This window comes from Oncorhynchus gorbuscha, unplaced genomic scaffold (genome assembly GCF_021184085.1).
Source record: "Oncorhynchus gorbuscha isolate QuinsamMale2020 ecotype Even-year unplaced genomic scaffold, OgorEven_v1.0 Un_scaffold_2828, whole genome shotgun sequence".
NCBI classification, from domain to species: domain Eukaryota; kingdom Metazoa; phylum Chordata; class Actinopteri; order Salmoniformes; family Salmonidae; genus Oncorhynchus; species Oncorhynchus gorbuscha.
In genome coordinates, this window is record NW_025745148.1 from 1 (window position 1) to 18373 (window position 18373).

At 42.9% G+C, this 18373-nt stretch overlaps 1 protein-coding gene across 1 annotated transcript in view; it reads right to left on the reverse strand.

Moving 5' to 3' along the window:
- Nucleotides 1-3362: 3362 nt before the first annotated feature.
- The window catches only part of LOC124017597 (dystrophin-related protein 2-like), a gene marked incomplete at both ends in the record, with an annotated part of 43362 nt that continues 28351 nt past the window's right edge, over nt 3363-18373 (reverse strand). Inside the window, 3 exons of the mRNA XM_046332801.1 lie at nt 3363-3519; nt 3789-3900; nt 4748-4868. Coding sequence (XP_046188757.1) covers nt 3363-3519; nt 3789-3900; nt 4748-4868 — 390 coding nt within the window. The remainder of the gene's footprint in view (nt 3520-3788; nt 3901-4747; nt 4869-18373) is intronic.

Sequence of the window (18373 nt, forward strand, 5' to 3'; positions counted from 1 at the left end):
GAGAGAGAGAGAGAGAGAGAGAGAAGAGAGAGAGAGAGAGAGAGAGAGAGAGAGAGAGAGAGAGAGAGAGAGAGAGAGAGAGAGAGAGAGAGAGAGAGAGAGACAGAGAGAGAGAGAGAGAGAGAGAGAGAGAGACAGAGAGAGAGAGAGAGAGAGAGAGAGAGAGAGAGAGAGAGAGAGAGAGAGAGAGAGAGAGAGAGAGAGAGAGAGAGAGACAGAGAGAGAGAGACAGAGAGAGAGAGAGAGAGAGACAGAGAGAGAGAGAGAGAGAGAGAGAGAGAGACAGAGAGAGAGAGAGAGAGAGAGAGAGACAGAGAGAGAGAGAGAGAGAGAGAGAGACAGAGAGAGAGAGAGAGAGAGAGAGAGAGAGAGAGAGAGAGAGAGAGAGAGAGAGAGAGAGACAGAGAGAGAGAGACAGAGAGAGAGAGAGACAGAGAGAGAGAGAGAGAGAGAGAGAGAGAGAGAGAGAGAGAGAGAGAGAGAGAGAGAGAGAGCGTGCGTGCGTGCGTGAGTGTGTGTGTGTACACCACAGACAGACAGAGCCTGCTGGAATGCCTGCCCTGGAGACATAGAAAAAGGAGGAACATGTGCTGGCACTGACAGCAAGGCAAACATTGACATGATCATTGTGACTTAACAACTAAACAAATAACTGGCTGGGGATTCAACATCAGCCAATCAACTGAGGGAACTCTGTCATATCAACATGACACTGGCTATTGACTCAATGCACTGCCTGCTGTTGTCGGCTTAGTTGGCTGTCCGTTTGGGAGAATGAATGTAGGAGAAAGATAGAAACTAAGACTTTCTCTGAAACAAATGAATTGTGTACATCAAGACACTGAAACACACTGAGTGTGACATTTATGGTGGCAAAGGAGCACAGATTTGTGGAAGGAAAGGCTCCCATAAACCTCATAACAATCAGGCAAGGTAATTACATTTGAAACTTTTCTGAAAAACGTGTTATAAAGAGGTTAATATTTCATGTTAGTTTATTCAACTAAGTGAGGCACAGTTATCTTCTTACAACACACATCATTGGGAAGAAAAGTTTCTATTTAGGGTTCATACAGCTAAATTATAATGAGGTTTACAGTATATTTTGCACAGGTCTGTGCCCTTTCAAATCAAATCACAAATTATTTAAAGTGCATTTAGCAAAACAGCAAACCAGTAAACAGTAAAACATTATGTATTTAAGCCCCGGGGGAGGTGTTGTATATGGTCAATACACCACGACTTACAAGACGCAGTGTGGATTGTCTGGATACAGCCCGTACAGCCCTTTTCAGCCCCTTTTCAGCCCCTTTTCAGCCTTTTGTCTATATTTTTACTATTTTCTACATTGTAGAATAATAGTGAAGATAACAACACTATGAAATAACACATAGAATTGTGCAGTAACCCAAAAAGTGTTAAACAAAAGCAAAATACATGGTATATTTAACATTCTTCAAAGTAACCACCCCGTTGATTGACAGCTTTGCACACTCTTGGCATTCTCTCAACCAGCTTCATGAGGTTCTCACCTGGGATGCATTTCAATTAACAGGTGTGTCTTGTTAAAAGTTCATTTGTAGAATTTCTTCCTTCTTAATGCATTTGGGCCAATCAGTTGTGTTGTGACAAGGCAGGGGTGGTATACAGAAGATAACCCTATTTGGTAAAAGACCATTTCCATATTATGGCAAGAACAGCTGAAATAAGCAAAGAGAAACGACAGTCCATCATCACTTTAAGACATGAAGGTCAGTCAATCCGGAACATTTGCGACTGCACTTGAAGAAACTTTCATCAAGCGCTATGATGAAACTGGCTCTCATGAGGACAGGCATAGCAAAGGAAGACCCAGGGTTACCTCTGCTGCAGAGGATAAGTTCATTACAGTTACCAGCCTCAGAAATTGCAGCCCAAATAAATGCTTTACAGAGTTCAAGTAATAGACACATCTCAACATCAACTGTTCAGAGGAGACTGCGTGAATCAGGCCTCCATGGTCGAATTGCTGCAAAGAAACCACTACTGAAGGACACCAATAAGAAGAAGAGACTTGCTTGGAACAAGAAACATGGACATTAGAAAGGTGAAAATCTGTCCTTTGGTCTGATGAGTCCAATTTTTTAGTTCCAATCTTTGTGAGACGCAGAGTAGGATGAATGGTTCAACTCCGCATGTGTGATTGCCACCGTGAAGCATGGAGGAGGAGGTGTGATGGCGTGGGGGGTGCGTTGCTGGTGACACAGTCAGGACTTAGAATTCAAGGAACACTTAACCAGCATGGCTACCACAGCATTCTGCAGCGATATGCCATCCAATCTGGTTTGGGCTTAGTGGGACTATCGTTTTTTTCAACAGGACAGTGACCAAAGCACATCTCCAGGTTGTGTAAAGGCCTCCAATCACCTGACCTCAACCGAATTGCGATGGTTTGGGATGAGTTGGACCGCAGAGTGAAGGAAAAGCAGCCAACAAGTGCTCAGCATCTGTGGGAACTCTTCAAGACAGTTGGAAAAGCATTCCTCATGAAGCTGGTTGAGAGAATGCCAAGAGTGTGTAAAACTGTCAACAAAGCAAAGGGTGGCTACTTTGAAGAATTGTAAATATAAAAAATATTTTGATTTGTTAAACACGTTTTTGGTTACTAGATGATTCCATATGTGTTATGTCATAGTTTTGATGTCTTCATTATGATTCTACAATGTAGAAAACAGTTTTAAGGTGTGTCTAAACTTTTGATTGGTACTGTATATATAATAATTACATTTTGCTTCTGCAAATACAGTGGCTTATAAGCCCATGTGGCACACACGTCCTGAAGATGCAAGACTTAAACACTAACAAGATCATAATAAATTAATTAAAAATCAAATCATGTCGACCAGGAACACTGAGTCAATACTAACAGAAACAAAGCTAAGAGAGCAGAGGGATAGAGAGACAGATCTTCCATAATTACAGTGAAGTAACAGCCATCTAGCCAGCAGAGTGGAGGAGCCTCTTCACAGCTAACAGATTAGCGAGCGTAGCTAGAGGGAATCTTCTAGACAGTTTTCTTATCAATATCTTCACAGCATTGTCTCCATATCTCAGCAATAAAGATGGATCTATTCATGTTTCAGGCACTATTTAATCTGTGTCGAATCCACAGGTATGTTATATTTCAAATCACTTTGATTTGAGATCTGATATCTGCAGATTCTGTCTGGCCCTGGTGGTGAGGAGCACAGTACACACACACACACACACACACACACTCACACACACGCACACGCACACCCAAACGCACACGCACAAACCCAGCTTTTTGATTTGAAGCAGACAGCTTGCTTAATATTTGAGACGCACACATACATGCTTACCTTGGTGGCATCGATGTGGTCCTGCAGTGAGTCGATGAAGAGGTCCCCTACAGGCTCCCATGCATCCCGGACCCCCTCAGCCTGTTCTAGGGCCACCGCCAGCTCCTCCATGGCTGCCTGGGTCTGCAGCAGGCGCTCCAGGGTCCGCTCCATGTGCCTTGGACACAGACAGAATACTTGAACTTCTACAGTTGTTTTATACATTGTCATATGCAGTTTGACCACTAATGCAAGACATCACCCTAATACCTGAGCAACACACCAACCCTAACCTTATTTCGGCCATAGTATTTTCCTTGATGCTGTCAAAATAAAGACCCAATGATATTTGAGTACAGGCACGGTAAAAACATCTCTAGCCAATCGAAAACCCAGAATCATGGGTGTATTGTAGCCCAGTGGAGTGGCGTGTGCCGCATATCTGACCTGTGTCGGTCCACGCAGCGGGCAGTCAGCTTCTCCCACAGGTCACTGGCCACGTTGGCCTGCTTCCACACTGAACGACTCACGTTCAGGATCCGCTTCCTCGGAGACACTTCTGGAGGAGGAGGAGGAGGAGGGGATGAAGAGGGGGGAGTAGGAGAGCAGGGTGAGGGATTGGGTAGGCAGGCAAAGAGAGTTTAAGCCCCAATTGGTGCAAACATCAGTAGAAAGAAACAGTTGGATAGGAGAAACTGTGGGAAATATCTTGTTGGGGGCAGAGAAACAGGGAGAGTTCGCCCCCATCTTTTCCCCAATGCGTGCCACCAGTGGTGGAGAGCAAAGAGGATGTTGGTTGGGGGAGGGCGAGGAAGGGAAGGAAGGAGAGGGGGGGCAGAAACAGCCTAGCATGCTGCATTATTGATTTGACCAGATGGTGTGAACTGGGCTAATTGGTCCCGACCCAACTGCTCTCCCCAAACATACATTCTCTGATCCACTCTGATACAGCAGGACAGGTAGCTGCTAATCAGACCTAATGGTAGATGCACAACTGCTGGAGATCAACTTACTGAACTCCCTATCTCTCTCTGTTCTCACTGCTCAGGTCTGGTTTTGGTGTGTGTGGCAGGGTGGGGTGGTATGGGGAGGATTGGCACCTACAGATGTAGGATCTTAATTTGATCACTCTTTTGTTGGTGACTCTTTTGTTGCAAACTTAGAGTGTATTCAGGTTTAAAATGGCTTCTAAAGTTTGTACTTTCCACTTTAAAATGTCCAACTTGATTTACCCTAACAAAAAATGCATCAACCGCTACAAAACATTTCTATTAATTATAATCCACATAATAATTAACATTTCCTGTTGCTGCAGGATTATTTTCCTCCTGTAGTAAACTAGCTCAAATTAAGATCCTGCATATGTAGGTTGTCATTTGACACAGTTTTGGAGTGGGTGGGCAGACCTTTTCCGTCGGGCAGCGTCTCCTCGGGCTCCTGGAAGGGGTGCTGTGCCAAGAAGGCCTGAGCAGACTCCAGCACAGAGTAGATGAACGGCCCCCGAGACTTGACATCCTCCATGAATACCTGGAGACAGACAGGACAGGAGCCCACAGAGAGATGAAGGCATGGTTCGATCACATACAAACAACATGCATAGGCTCATTATAACACATACTGTACAATATATACACACTGTGTAGCTCAGTTGGTAGAGCATGGCGCTTGTAACGCCAGGGTAGTGGGTTCGATCCCCGGGACCACCCATACGTAGAATGTATGCACGCATGACTGTAAGTCGCTTTGGATAAAAGCGTCTGCTAAATGGCATATATTATTATTATTATATTATTATTACACAGACATCAATTTGTATACATGAACACACACAGTGAGGAGCAACTTGCAGAGGGCCACATAGGACTGACTAGCTGTCAGTCTGTACTATATTGTCTCTGTGCTGAACTGCCTGAGTACATGCACATTATTCAGCTGCAGACCCAGATGCCAACCCAGCTGCCAAGTGGAATTAATGACTCATAGGCTGTCCCATAGGGCTCTGGTCAACAGTAATACACTCTATAGGGAATAGGGTGCCATTTAGGACGTAATCACAGAGAATCCCGTGGGCCTATGGACAGGCAGTGTCAACCAGACTCTCTTGTCCTCAACAGCTAATCTCCATTCACCACTCAAATTATGCTAGGTAAAAAACTTTAGCCTATATATTAGTACGTTATTAAACTAAAGTGAAATCGCTCGCTTTCTCCTTTTGGTTTTGTTTGGGTACCTTGGCGAAGCCAATTTTTGATATCCATCGTAGCAGTGGCAGATTAGCTGGTTCGAGCTAGTTAAATAGACTAAGGCTAATAACACTAACCATTTTTATAGCTAGCTAAGAAGATAACTCAACTCTGTAGTTGTGGGGCGTGTGGAAAGCAAAGCAGCGTCAACTGTAAACTTGACTCCACCATTATAAATCAAAATAGAATATTACAGACGGAGGCATATCACGTTATTCACTTAGCCTACCACCGGAGTCATATCTAGGGATATGGCGGTCATTACATTTTGTCAGCTGGTGATTGTCAAGCAAATAACTGCGTTCTCACGGTAATTGACCGTTAATTAGCATAAACACATTTAGCATCTCCTGGCTTCCAAGCATAGCCTACAAGCTACTGGTGTAGAACTTTGGAACATCTACATTTTAAAAAGTCTAATAAATCCATGTAATATAGCCAGTGGTGGAAAAAGTACCCAACTGTCATACTTGAGTAAAAGTAAAGATACCTCAAGAAAAATTGCTCAGGTAAAAGTGAAAGTCACCCAGTAAAATATTACTTGAGTAAAAGTTTTAAAGTATTTGGTTTTAAATATACTTATGTATAAAAAGAAAATATAATTGCAAAAAATATATTTAAGTATCAAAAGTAAAAGTATAAATTATTTCAAATTGCTTATATTAAGCAAACCCGACGGCACAATTATTATTATTTGTTTTATGTAAGGATAGCCAGGGGCAAACATAATTTACAAATGAAGCATTTGTGTTTAGTGAGTCCGCCAGATCAGAGGCAGTAGCAATAATCATGTTGTCTCGACAAGTGTGTGAATTGGACCATTTTCCTTATGTGCTAAGCATTCGAAATGTAACGAATACATTTGGGTGTTAGGGAAAGTGTATGGAGTGATACATGATGCTGCCACTCCCGTGCTTCATGGTTGGGATGGTGTTCTTCGGCTTGAAAGCCTCCCCTTTTTTCCTCCAAATATAACAATGGACATTATGGCTAAACAGTTCTATTTTTGTTTCACCAGACCAGAGGACATTTCTCCAAAAAGTACGATCTTTGTCCCCATATGCAGTTGCAAACCATAGTCTGGCTTGTTTATGTTGGTTTTGGAGCCGTGGCTTCTTCCTTGCTGAGCGGCCTTTCAGGTTATGTCGATACAGGACTCGTCGATACAGGATATAAATCATTTTGTACCTGTTCCTCCAGCATCTTCACAAGATCCTTTGCTGTTGTTCTGGGATTGATTTGCACTTTTTGCACCAAAGTACGTTCACTAGGAGACAGAACGTGTCTCCTTCCTGAGCGGTATGACGGCTGTGTGGTTCCATGGTGTTTGGTAAGACAAGAGGCAGCAGACTATGTATTTTTGTAAATAACAGCTGGTGCACAATATCTAAGGAAGTCTTGATTTATTGCTCTCCTGAGGTAGAATATATCATGATAAGCTGTATACCACACTATCTACCTAGAGAGTTTTCATCTGTATTTTTCGCAGCATTGAACGAGCTGTATTCCGCCATAAGCAAACAAGAACATGCTCACCCAGAGGCGGCACTCCTAGTAGCCGGGGAATTTAATGCAGGGAAACTTAAATCCGGTTGACCAAAAATCAGCATATTAAACGTGCAACCAGAGGGGAAAAAACCCTGGACACTTTTTTGGTTACTACATGACTCCATATGTGTTATTTCATAGTTTTGATGTCTTCACTATTATTCTACAATGTCTAAAAAAAAATAAAAAAATAAACAAAAACCCTGGATTGAGTAGGTGTGTCCAAACTTTTGACTGGTACTGTATGTCTAGATGTTTAATGCCTTCTAAGACTGCGCGATGCAACTCTAATGATGATTTGAAAACAGTTGAATGAAAGGCTTGAGCTTTGAGAAAATGGCGCCGGAGGAGATGGCCGCTGTTTTACGGTCTCCTAACCAATTGTGCTATTATGTGGGGGTTTTTACGCGATGTTTGTCAATTATTTTGTACATAATGTTTCTACAACCGTATCTTACGGCAGAAAAGAGATTCTAGATATCAGGACAGCGATCACTCACCTCGGATTAGACAAAGATTTTTTTCAACAACAAAAACAACAACAACAACAACAGCAGCAGCAGCAAGCAGGACTCACACGATATTCTCCAAACACCCCACAGGGCAGACATCCCAATTATTCGCAAAAGGATGCGACTCAGAGGAAGAAGAGCCGGATGCCTCGTCCGGACCCGCAGAAGGCAACTAGGAAATCTTCCGTTACCATAAATATTACTCGCCAACATGCAATCATTGGACAATAAACTAGACGAGGATATAAACTACGATCGCAAATATCCTACCAACGGGACATAAAAAACTGTAATATCCTATGTTTCACGGAATCGTGGCTGAATGGCGACATGGATATTCATCTAGCGGGATACACACTGCATCGGCAGGATAGAACAGCACGCTCCGGTAAGACCAGGGGGAGCGCTCTGTGTATATTTGTAAACAACAGCTGGTCACGAAATCTAAGGAAGTCTCTGGATTTTGCTCGCCTGAAGTAGAGTATATTATGATAAATTGCAGGCCACACTACTTGCCTAGAGAGTTCTCAGCTATACTTTTCGTGGCTGTTTATTTACCACCACATACAGATGCCGGCACTAAGACCGCACTCAGCCAGCTGTATAAGGAAATAAGAAAACGGGAAACCACTCACCCAGAGGCGGCGATCCTAGTGGCCGGAGACTTTAATGCAGGGAAACCTAAATCAGTTCTACCAAATCTCTATCAACATGTTAAATGTGCAACCAGAGGAAAAACCATTCTAGATCACCTATACTTCACACACAGAGATGCGTACAGAGTTCTCCCTCACCCTCCATTTGGTAAATCCGACCACAACTCTATCCTCCTGATTCCTGCGTACAAGCAAAAATTAAAGCAGGAAGCACCAGTGACTCGGTCTATAAAAAAATGGTCAGATGAAGCAGATGCTAAACGACAGGACTGTTTTGCTATCACAGACTGGAACATGTTCCGGGATTCTTCCGATGACATTTAGGAATGCACCACCATCAGTCACTGGCTTTATCAATAAGTTCATTGAGGACGTCGTCCCCACAGTGACTGTACGTACATACCCCAACCAGAAGCCATGGATTACAGGCAACATTCGCACTGAGCTAAAGGGTAGCGCTGCTGCTTTCAAGGTGCTGGACTCTAACCCGGAAGCTTACAAGAAATCCCACTATGCCCTGCGACAAACCATCAAACAGGCAAAGCGTCAATACAAGGCTAAGATTGATTCATTCTACACCGGCTCCGACGCTCGTCGGATGTGGCAGGGCTTGCAAACTATTACAGACTACAGAGAGAAGCACAGCCGCGAGATGCCCAGTGACACAAGCCTACCAGATGAGTTAAATCACTTCTATGTTCGCTTCGAGGCAAGCAACACTGAGACAAGCATGAGAGCATCAGCAGTTCAGGACGACTGTGTGATCAAGCTCTCCGTAGCCGACGTGAGTAATACCTTTAAACAGGTCAACATTCACAAGGCTGTGGGGCCAGATGGATTACCAGGACGTGTGCTCCGGGCATGCGCTGACCAACTGGCAGGTGTCTTCACTGACATTTTCAACATGTCCCTGATTGAGTCTGTAATACCAACATGCTTCAAGCAGACCACCATAGTCCCTGTGCCCAAGAACACTAAGGCAACCTGACTAAATGACTATAGACCCATGGCCCTCACGTCCATAGCCATGAAGTGCTTTGAAAGGTTGGTGATGGCTCACATCAACATCATTATCCCAGGAACCCTAGACCCACTCCAATTTGCATACCGCCCAAGATCGACAAATGATGCAATCTCTATAGCACTCCACACTGCCCTTTCCCATCTGGACAAAAGGAACACATATGTAGAATGCTATTCATTGACTACAGCTCAGCATTCAACGCCATAGTACCATCAAAGCTCATCACTAAGCTAAGGAACCTGGGAGTAAACACATCTGCAACTGGATCCTGGACTTCCTGAAGGTCCACCCCCAGGTGGTGAGGGTAGGTAGAAACACATCTGCCAAGCTGATCCTGAACACTGGAGCTCCCCAGGGGGTGCATGCTCAGTCCCCTCCTGTACTCCCTGTTCACCCACGACTGCATGGCCAGGCACGACTCCAACACCATCATTAAGTTTGTTGATGCCAAACAGTGGTAGGCCTGAACACTGACAACGACGAGACAGCCTATAGGGAGGAGGTCAGAGACCTGGCCGGGTGGTGCCAGAATAACAACCTATCCCTCAACGTAACCAAGACTAAGGAGATGATTGTGGACTGCAGGAAAAGGAGCACCGAGCACATCCCCATTTTCATCGACGGGGCTGCAGTGGAGCAGGTTGAGGGCTTCAAATTCCTTGGTGTCCACATCAACAACAAACTAGAATAGTCCAAACACACCAAGACAGTCATGAAGAGGGCACGACAAAGCCTATTCCCCCTCAGGAAACTAAAAAGATCTGGCATGGATCCTGAGATCCTCAAAAGGTTCTACAGCTGCAACATCGAGAGCATCCTGACAAGTTGCATCACTGCCTGGTACGGCAATTGCTCAGCCTCCGACCACAAGGCACTTCAGAGGGTAGTGCGCACGGCCTAGTAGATCACTGGGGCAAAGCTGCTTGCCATCCAGGACCTCTATACCAGGTGGTGTCAGAGGAAGGCCCTGAAAGGCATAAGACTCCTGAACAGGTAACCAAATGGTCACCCGGACTATTTGCATTGTGAACCCCCCCCCCAACCCCTCTTTTACACTGCTGCTACTCTCTGTTTATCTTATATGCATAGTCACTTTAACTATACATTCATGTACATACTATTTCAATTGGCCCGACCAACCAGTGCTCCCGCACATTGGCTAACCGGGCTATCTGCATTGTGTCCCACCACCCGCCAACCCCCTCTTTTTACGCTACTACTACTCTCTGTTCATCATATATGCATAGTCACTTTAACCATACCCACATGTACATACTACCTCAATAAGCCTGACTAACCGGTGTCTGTACATAGCCTTGCTACTTGTATTTTCAAATCTCTTTTTACTGTTGTTTTATTTCTTTACTTATCTACACACACACACACACACACACACACACACACACACACACACACACACACACACACACACACACACACACACACACACACACACACACACACACACACACACACACACACACACACACACACACACACACACTTTTCTTTCTCAGGTTGTATTCAGCGTACGTGACAAATAAACTTTGATTTGATTTGTTTCTTGTCCAAGCTGCACACACCTCATCAGTCTCTCATTCACAATTAGATTTTTTTAAATCCATACCCTTAGCAGCCAAAGTGGCCGTTGTGCCCTTGGAATTAATATAATAATTACAATTCCCTTCTCTCTGTCATGCTCCAAAATACCTCTCACTCACATGGCGCTCTCAGATATCTCAATTCTTATTCGCCAATGCCCGTCACATGATCGGGCCCTTCTGAGAGGTATCTCAGCTAAGATGTAGGCTACAAGTGAAGACAAACACAATTACGAGCCTCCCTCTCATTGAATTCCGAGGAGCATATTGAAGATGTTAGAAGAACTGTCTACATTTAGCCTACTTTCGTCAGCCAACAAGAGGAGTAGGCCTAACGAACAGCAAAAGCACTAGCCTATGTCAATCTACTAACCCCCATAGTACAAAAGTTGACCTATTATATTGGTCAACTTGTCCTTCTGTGCAATAAATAAATATTGCAAACATACTCTTGGATAGTTGTGGGATGCGATAGATCCCAAATTAATACAACCACTAGCATTAAAAAAAGCAATGAGGCTGATGCAACAGGTCAGAACGTTTAGCTTAAAATGTTGATCAACTATTAGGCTGTTTCTTCACATTATAAGTGCAAAAAATCACACAAGGCAGTAGGCTTTGAGCGTGAATATTCCAAAATGCAACAAATTAGCGGGAAAACACCGTTCTCAAAAGTGAACACAAATGTGATTATGCTTGTAATGCTTTATTATGAAGGTGCATTTATTTGGTGAAAATGATCTTTCCCAAATTTGACATTTGTTTGCCAGTGAATGTTGGTCAATCCAACATCTGCATTGGCATATAGCATTTACGGTGATATTGTCATGTTTTGTCATTGATTGTCATGTCTTGTCCCTGTGCTTCCCCTTCTATTCGTTTCCCCCTGCTGGTCTTATTAGGTTCTTTCCCTCTTTCTATCCCCTCTCTCCCCCTCCCTCCTCCCTCTCTCTCTCTCTCTCTCTCTCTATCGTTCCGTTCCTGCTCCCAGCTGTTCCTCATTCTCTTAACTACCTCATTTACTCTTTCACACCTGTCTCCTATTTTGCCCTCTGATTAGAGTCCCTATTTCTCCCTCTGTTTTCCGCTTCTGTCCTGGTCGGATCCTTGTTTGATGTTTGCTGTTCTGTGTCCTTGTTCCGCCCTGTCGTGTTTTTGCCTTCTTCAGATGCTGCGTGTGAGCAGGTGTCTATGTCAGCTACGGCCTGTGCCTTCCCGAAGCGACCTGCAGTCTGTGGTCGCGTCTCCAGTCGTTCCTCTCTACTGACGAGAGGATTTCAGTTTTCCTGTTTTGTATTTACCTAAGATAATATCCAGGATTATCGTTTTTGTTTAAGACTGGAATAAAGACTCTGTTTCTGTTAAGTCGCTTTTGGGTCCTCATTCACCAGCATAACAGATATGGCCTCTGCAGAAGTCTGGGCAATCATATTTTTTCCGCTTTACAGAGTAGCGCAGAGCTATTGTGAAGGAAGTTGTCAAGGAAGTGAGTTTGTGTTTATACAGGACCTAGCGCCCTCACCTTCCGTCAACCAATCATGTCAATGCGGAGCAATACTGAGCCCTACGCAAATTACAAAATTTGAGAGGCACACGACAATGCGGTACAGAGCTCAATTTGGCCTCTGCGTGCGTCCGGGTGCTCCGGAATTACATCACGCCATCCATACACCGCCTCCGACCACATTTTTCGGATCAAGCATAAATTGTCTCTTAGGCACTACACCGGTTGTGAAGCAGATTAATGTGCTTAATGTTAAGAAGTTATTTGTCCACTTTAGTTGTGACACAAACCTTATCAAAACATATAGGCCTATGGGCTAGGCTACATGAGGTGTGCAACTAGGATTTGAAAAAGTTTTTTAAAAAGCATTCTCTGTTTCTTGCCTTACTGAACACACTGGGCATTATTATTGATAATAAATCATTGATGCTCATCGTTGATAGGCTAATATAATCACCAATCAGACTATTCTTAACTTCTTCGAGATTTAAATTTTTGGATAAAAAACATTCCCGTTTTAAACAAGATATTTTGTCACGAAAAGATGCTCGACTATGCATGGAATTGACAGCTTTCCAAAACTGCAAAGATATTATCTGTGAGTGCCCCAGAACTAATGCTACAGGCGAAACCAAGATGAAATTTCATACAGGAAATGGTCCAGATTTTGAATGCGCTGTGTTCCAATGTCTCCTTATATGGCTGTAAATGCGCCAGGAATGAGCCTGCACTTTCTGTCGGTGTCTGCAGCATTGTGACGTATTTGTAGGCATATCATTGGAAGATTGACCATAAGAGACTACATTTACCAGGTGTCCGCCGGGTGTCCTCCGTCAAAATTATTGCGTAATCTCCAGCTCCATGCACGTTCCATTTTCTTCAGAGGAGAAAGTCAACTGCCATGAATGATTTATCATCAATAGATATGTGAAAAACACCTTGAGGATTGATTCTAAACAACGTTTACCATGTTTCTGTTGATATTATGGAGTTAATTTGGAAAAAAAGTTTGCGTTGTAATTACTTAATTTTCTGGTTTTTTTCTTACCCAAACGTGATGAACAAAACGGGGCGATTTGTCCTACACAAATAATATTTTTGGAAAAACTGAACATTTGCTATCTAACTGAGAGTCTCCTCATTGAAAACAGCTGAAGTTCTTCAAAGGTAAAATATTTTATTTGAATGCTTTTCTTGTTTTTGTGAAAATGTTGCATGAATGCTAGGCTTAATGCTATGCTAGGCTATCAATACTCTTACACAAATGCTTGTTTAGCTATGGTTCAAAAGCATATTTTGAAAATCTGAGATGACAGTGTTGTTACCAAAAGGCTAAGCTTGAGAGCAAATATATTTATTTCATTTCATTTGCGATTTTCATGACTAGTTAACGTTGCGTTATGGTAATGAGCTTGAGGCTATAAATAGGATCTCGGATACGGGATTGCTCGTCGCAACAGGTTAATTTAATGTTGTCTTACATATACTAAATAATATGTTTGAAATTAGTTTTGATTTAGAATGGACCATAATAATGCACCTGTCTCAGAACAGGGGCACGGGAAAAAAAATACATGTCATCTATGCACTTAAATAGCGAATGGAAGATGCTTTTCCTGTGGTTCATTTTGATACCAGCCAGGCAGGCTATACTCCGGTTGTAAAGCAAAGAAATTACCTTAATATTAGGAAAGCTGATAAATAAATATAGTAGGCCTAGTCTATAGAAAGCTAATGGCATCTTCCTCTTTTTAATAGAGGTAATCAAAACTCTGTTTTCTCACACAAATGCCTATAGAAATGTTGCGCAACATGAGCTCATGGGGCTCTCATGAAGTGTTTGATTTTATTTTTGAAAACATTTGCATTGATGTCAGAGTGATTAGAGGGACAATCGAGTGCTGAGTACCAGGCAGTTAGCAAGTTTGGTAAGCTACTAATGACCATCAGCAGCATCAGAGCTTGAAGCCTAATTGCGCGACTAAATGGTCACGTGGAATTTGATTGTGGTCATGACTGCCGGTGCGGTGGTAATATGGTCACTGTAACAGCCCTATTCATTGCTAACCACCTCAGTGGCTTTCCATAGCTCCCCTACACACATCGCAGCTAGCGCTGTCCATTGTGCTGACACAGTGCAGAGAAGATTTAGATTTTGCACCAACGTGTCACTTAATAATTTTAACTTTTTTTGTGATTTTTATACAAGGGACATAAAACTAAAACTGAGGGGGCACACATTTCAACTGAGCCCCTTTTGCTCCCTCGTGGAGCCGGGACAGGGTTTCCCCTGTGGCGAGCGGCGCAGTGGCGACTTTCTTTCAGTGGCAATTAAACCCCATGACAGCAGCCAGTCACTCCCTGATAACACCAGCCTCCCTCCTCACTGACGGAATTAAATACGGAGCCCCACTGAACTGGCATATACCACTGATGCTTAGCAAAAATGCAGAAATGTGTTCTGTGCAGGAGCTGTGGTTTCTGATAAGATTTCCTGGTGAGGTTACTAAGGAAACTCAGATTTTAACCCGCTTGTTTAGTTTTTTTCTGAGTGAGCGGTTGGTACCCAGGGTGGGATAGCGGGTTTACTTCCCTCCCTTAGGCCTCCGCTGCGTTAAAACTTTAATTCCAGCTAAATTTCACACTGAGGGGTGCCGTCTTTGGCTGAAGGAACATTAAATATAAAGACTTCAGATCCAATTAGGCTACATTATGCATGATGGAGGAGGAAGAGTCAGAGAAGGAAATGGTTTCATTGCCCCCTCCAAACATGTTGACGGTCCCCTATTTATTTCTGGGGCCTCCAGAGACCCCATTACACTGAGCTTTCTCAGAACACATGGCGCTTGTAACGTCAGGGAAGGGGGTTTGACTCCAGGGTCCACCCATTCGTAAAATGTATGTACGCATGACTGTAAGACGCTTTCGATAAAAGCGTCTGCTAAATGGCATATATTATTATAATTCTTTTTAGGTTCATTATTACTTCATCCTCCTCTCTTTTCTCTGGATGAATAGATTATGCACTACACACACACCTATAGAACACTACACACACACCTATAGAACACTACACACACACCTATAGAACACTACACACACACCTATAGAACACTACACACACACCTATAGAACACTACACACACACCTATAGAACACTACACACACACCTATAGAACACTACACACACACCTATAGAACACTACACACACACCTATAGAACACTACACACACACCTATAGAACACTACACACACACCTATAGAACACTACACACACACCTATAGAACACTACACACACACCTATAGAACACTACACACACACCTATAGAACACTACACACACACCTATAGAACACTACACACACACCTATAGAACACTACACACACACCTATAGAACACTACACACACACCTATAGAACACTACACACACACCTATAGAACACTACACACACACCTATAGAACACTACACACACACCTATAGAACACTACACACACACCTATAGAACACTACACACACACCTATAGAACACTACACACACACCTATAGAACACTACACACACACCTATAGAACACTACACACACACCTATAGAACACTACACACACACCTATAGAACACTACACACACACCTATAGAACACTACACACACACCTATAGAACACTACACACACACCTATAGAACACTACACACACACCTATAGAACACTACACACACACCTATAGAACACTACACACACACCTATAGAACACTACACACACACCTATAGAACACTACACACACACCTATAGAACACTACACACACACCTATAGAACACTACACACACACCTATAGAACACTACACACACACCTATAGAACACTACACACACACCTATAGAACACTACACACACACCTATAGAACACTACACACACACCTATAGAACACTACACACACACCTATAGAACACTACACACACACCTATAGAACACTACACACACACCTATAGAACACTACACACACACCTATAGAACACTACACACACACCTATAGAACACTACACACACACCTATAGAACACTACACACACACCTATAGAACACTACACACACACCTATAGAACACTACACACACACCTATAGAACACTACACACACACCTATAGAACACTACACACACACCTATAGAACACTACACACACACCTATAGAACACTACACACACACCTATAGAACACTACACACACACCTATAGAACACTACACACACACTTATAGAACACTACACACACACCTATAGAACACTACACACACACTTATAGAACACTACACACACACCTATAGAACACTACACACACACCTATAGAACACTACACACACACCTATAGAACACTACACACACACCTATAGAACACTACACACACACCTATAGAACACTACACACACACCTATAGAACACTACACACACACCTATAGAACACTACACACACACCTATAGAACACTACACACACACCTATAGAACACTACACACACACCTATAGAACACTACACACACACCTATAGAACACTACACACACACCTATAGAACACTACACACACACCTATAGAACACTACACACACACTTATAGAACACTACACACACACCTATAGAACACTACACACACACTTATAGAACACTACACACACACCTATAGAACACTACACACACACTTATAGAACACTACACACACACCTATAGAACACTACACACACACCTATAGAACACTACACACACACTTATAGAACACTACACACACACCTATAGAACACTACACACACACTTATAGAACACTACACACACACCTATAGAACACTACACACACACCTATAGAACACTACACACACACCTATAGAACACTACACACACACCTATAGAACACTACACACACACCTATAGAACACTACACACACACCTATAGAACACTACACACACACCTATAGAACACTACACACACACCTATAGAACACTACACACACACCTATAGAACACTACACACACACCTATAGAACACTACACACACACCTATAGAACACTACACACACACCTATAGAACACTACACACACACCTATAGAACACTATACACACACCTATAGAACACTACACACACATACACACACTTATAGAACACTACACACACACCTATAGAACACTACACACACACCTATAGAACACTATACACACACCTATAGAACACTACACACACATACACACACTTATAGAACACTACACACACACCTATAGAACACTACACACACACCTATAGAACACTACACACACACCTATAGAACACTACACACACACCTATAGAACACTATACACACACCTATAGAACACTACACACACACCTATAGAACACTACACACACACCTATAGAACACTACACACACACCTATAGAACACTACACACACACCTATAGAACACTACACACACACCTATAGAACACTACACACACACCTATAGAACACTACACACACACCTATAGAACACTACACACACACCTATAGAACACTACACACACACCTATAGAACACTACACACACACCTATAGAACACTACACACACACCTATAGAACACTACACACACACCTATAGAACACTACACACACACCTATAGAACACTACACACACACCTATAGAACACTACACACACACCTATAGAACACTATAGAACACACACCTATAGAACACTACACACACATACACACACTTATAGAACACTACACACACACCTATAGAACACTACACACACACCTATAGAACACTATACACACACCTATAGAACACTACACACACATACACACACTTATAGAACACTACACACACACCTATAGAACACTACACACACACCTATAGAACACTACACACACACCTATAGAACACTACACACACACCTATAGAACACTATACACACACCTATAGAACAC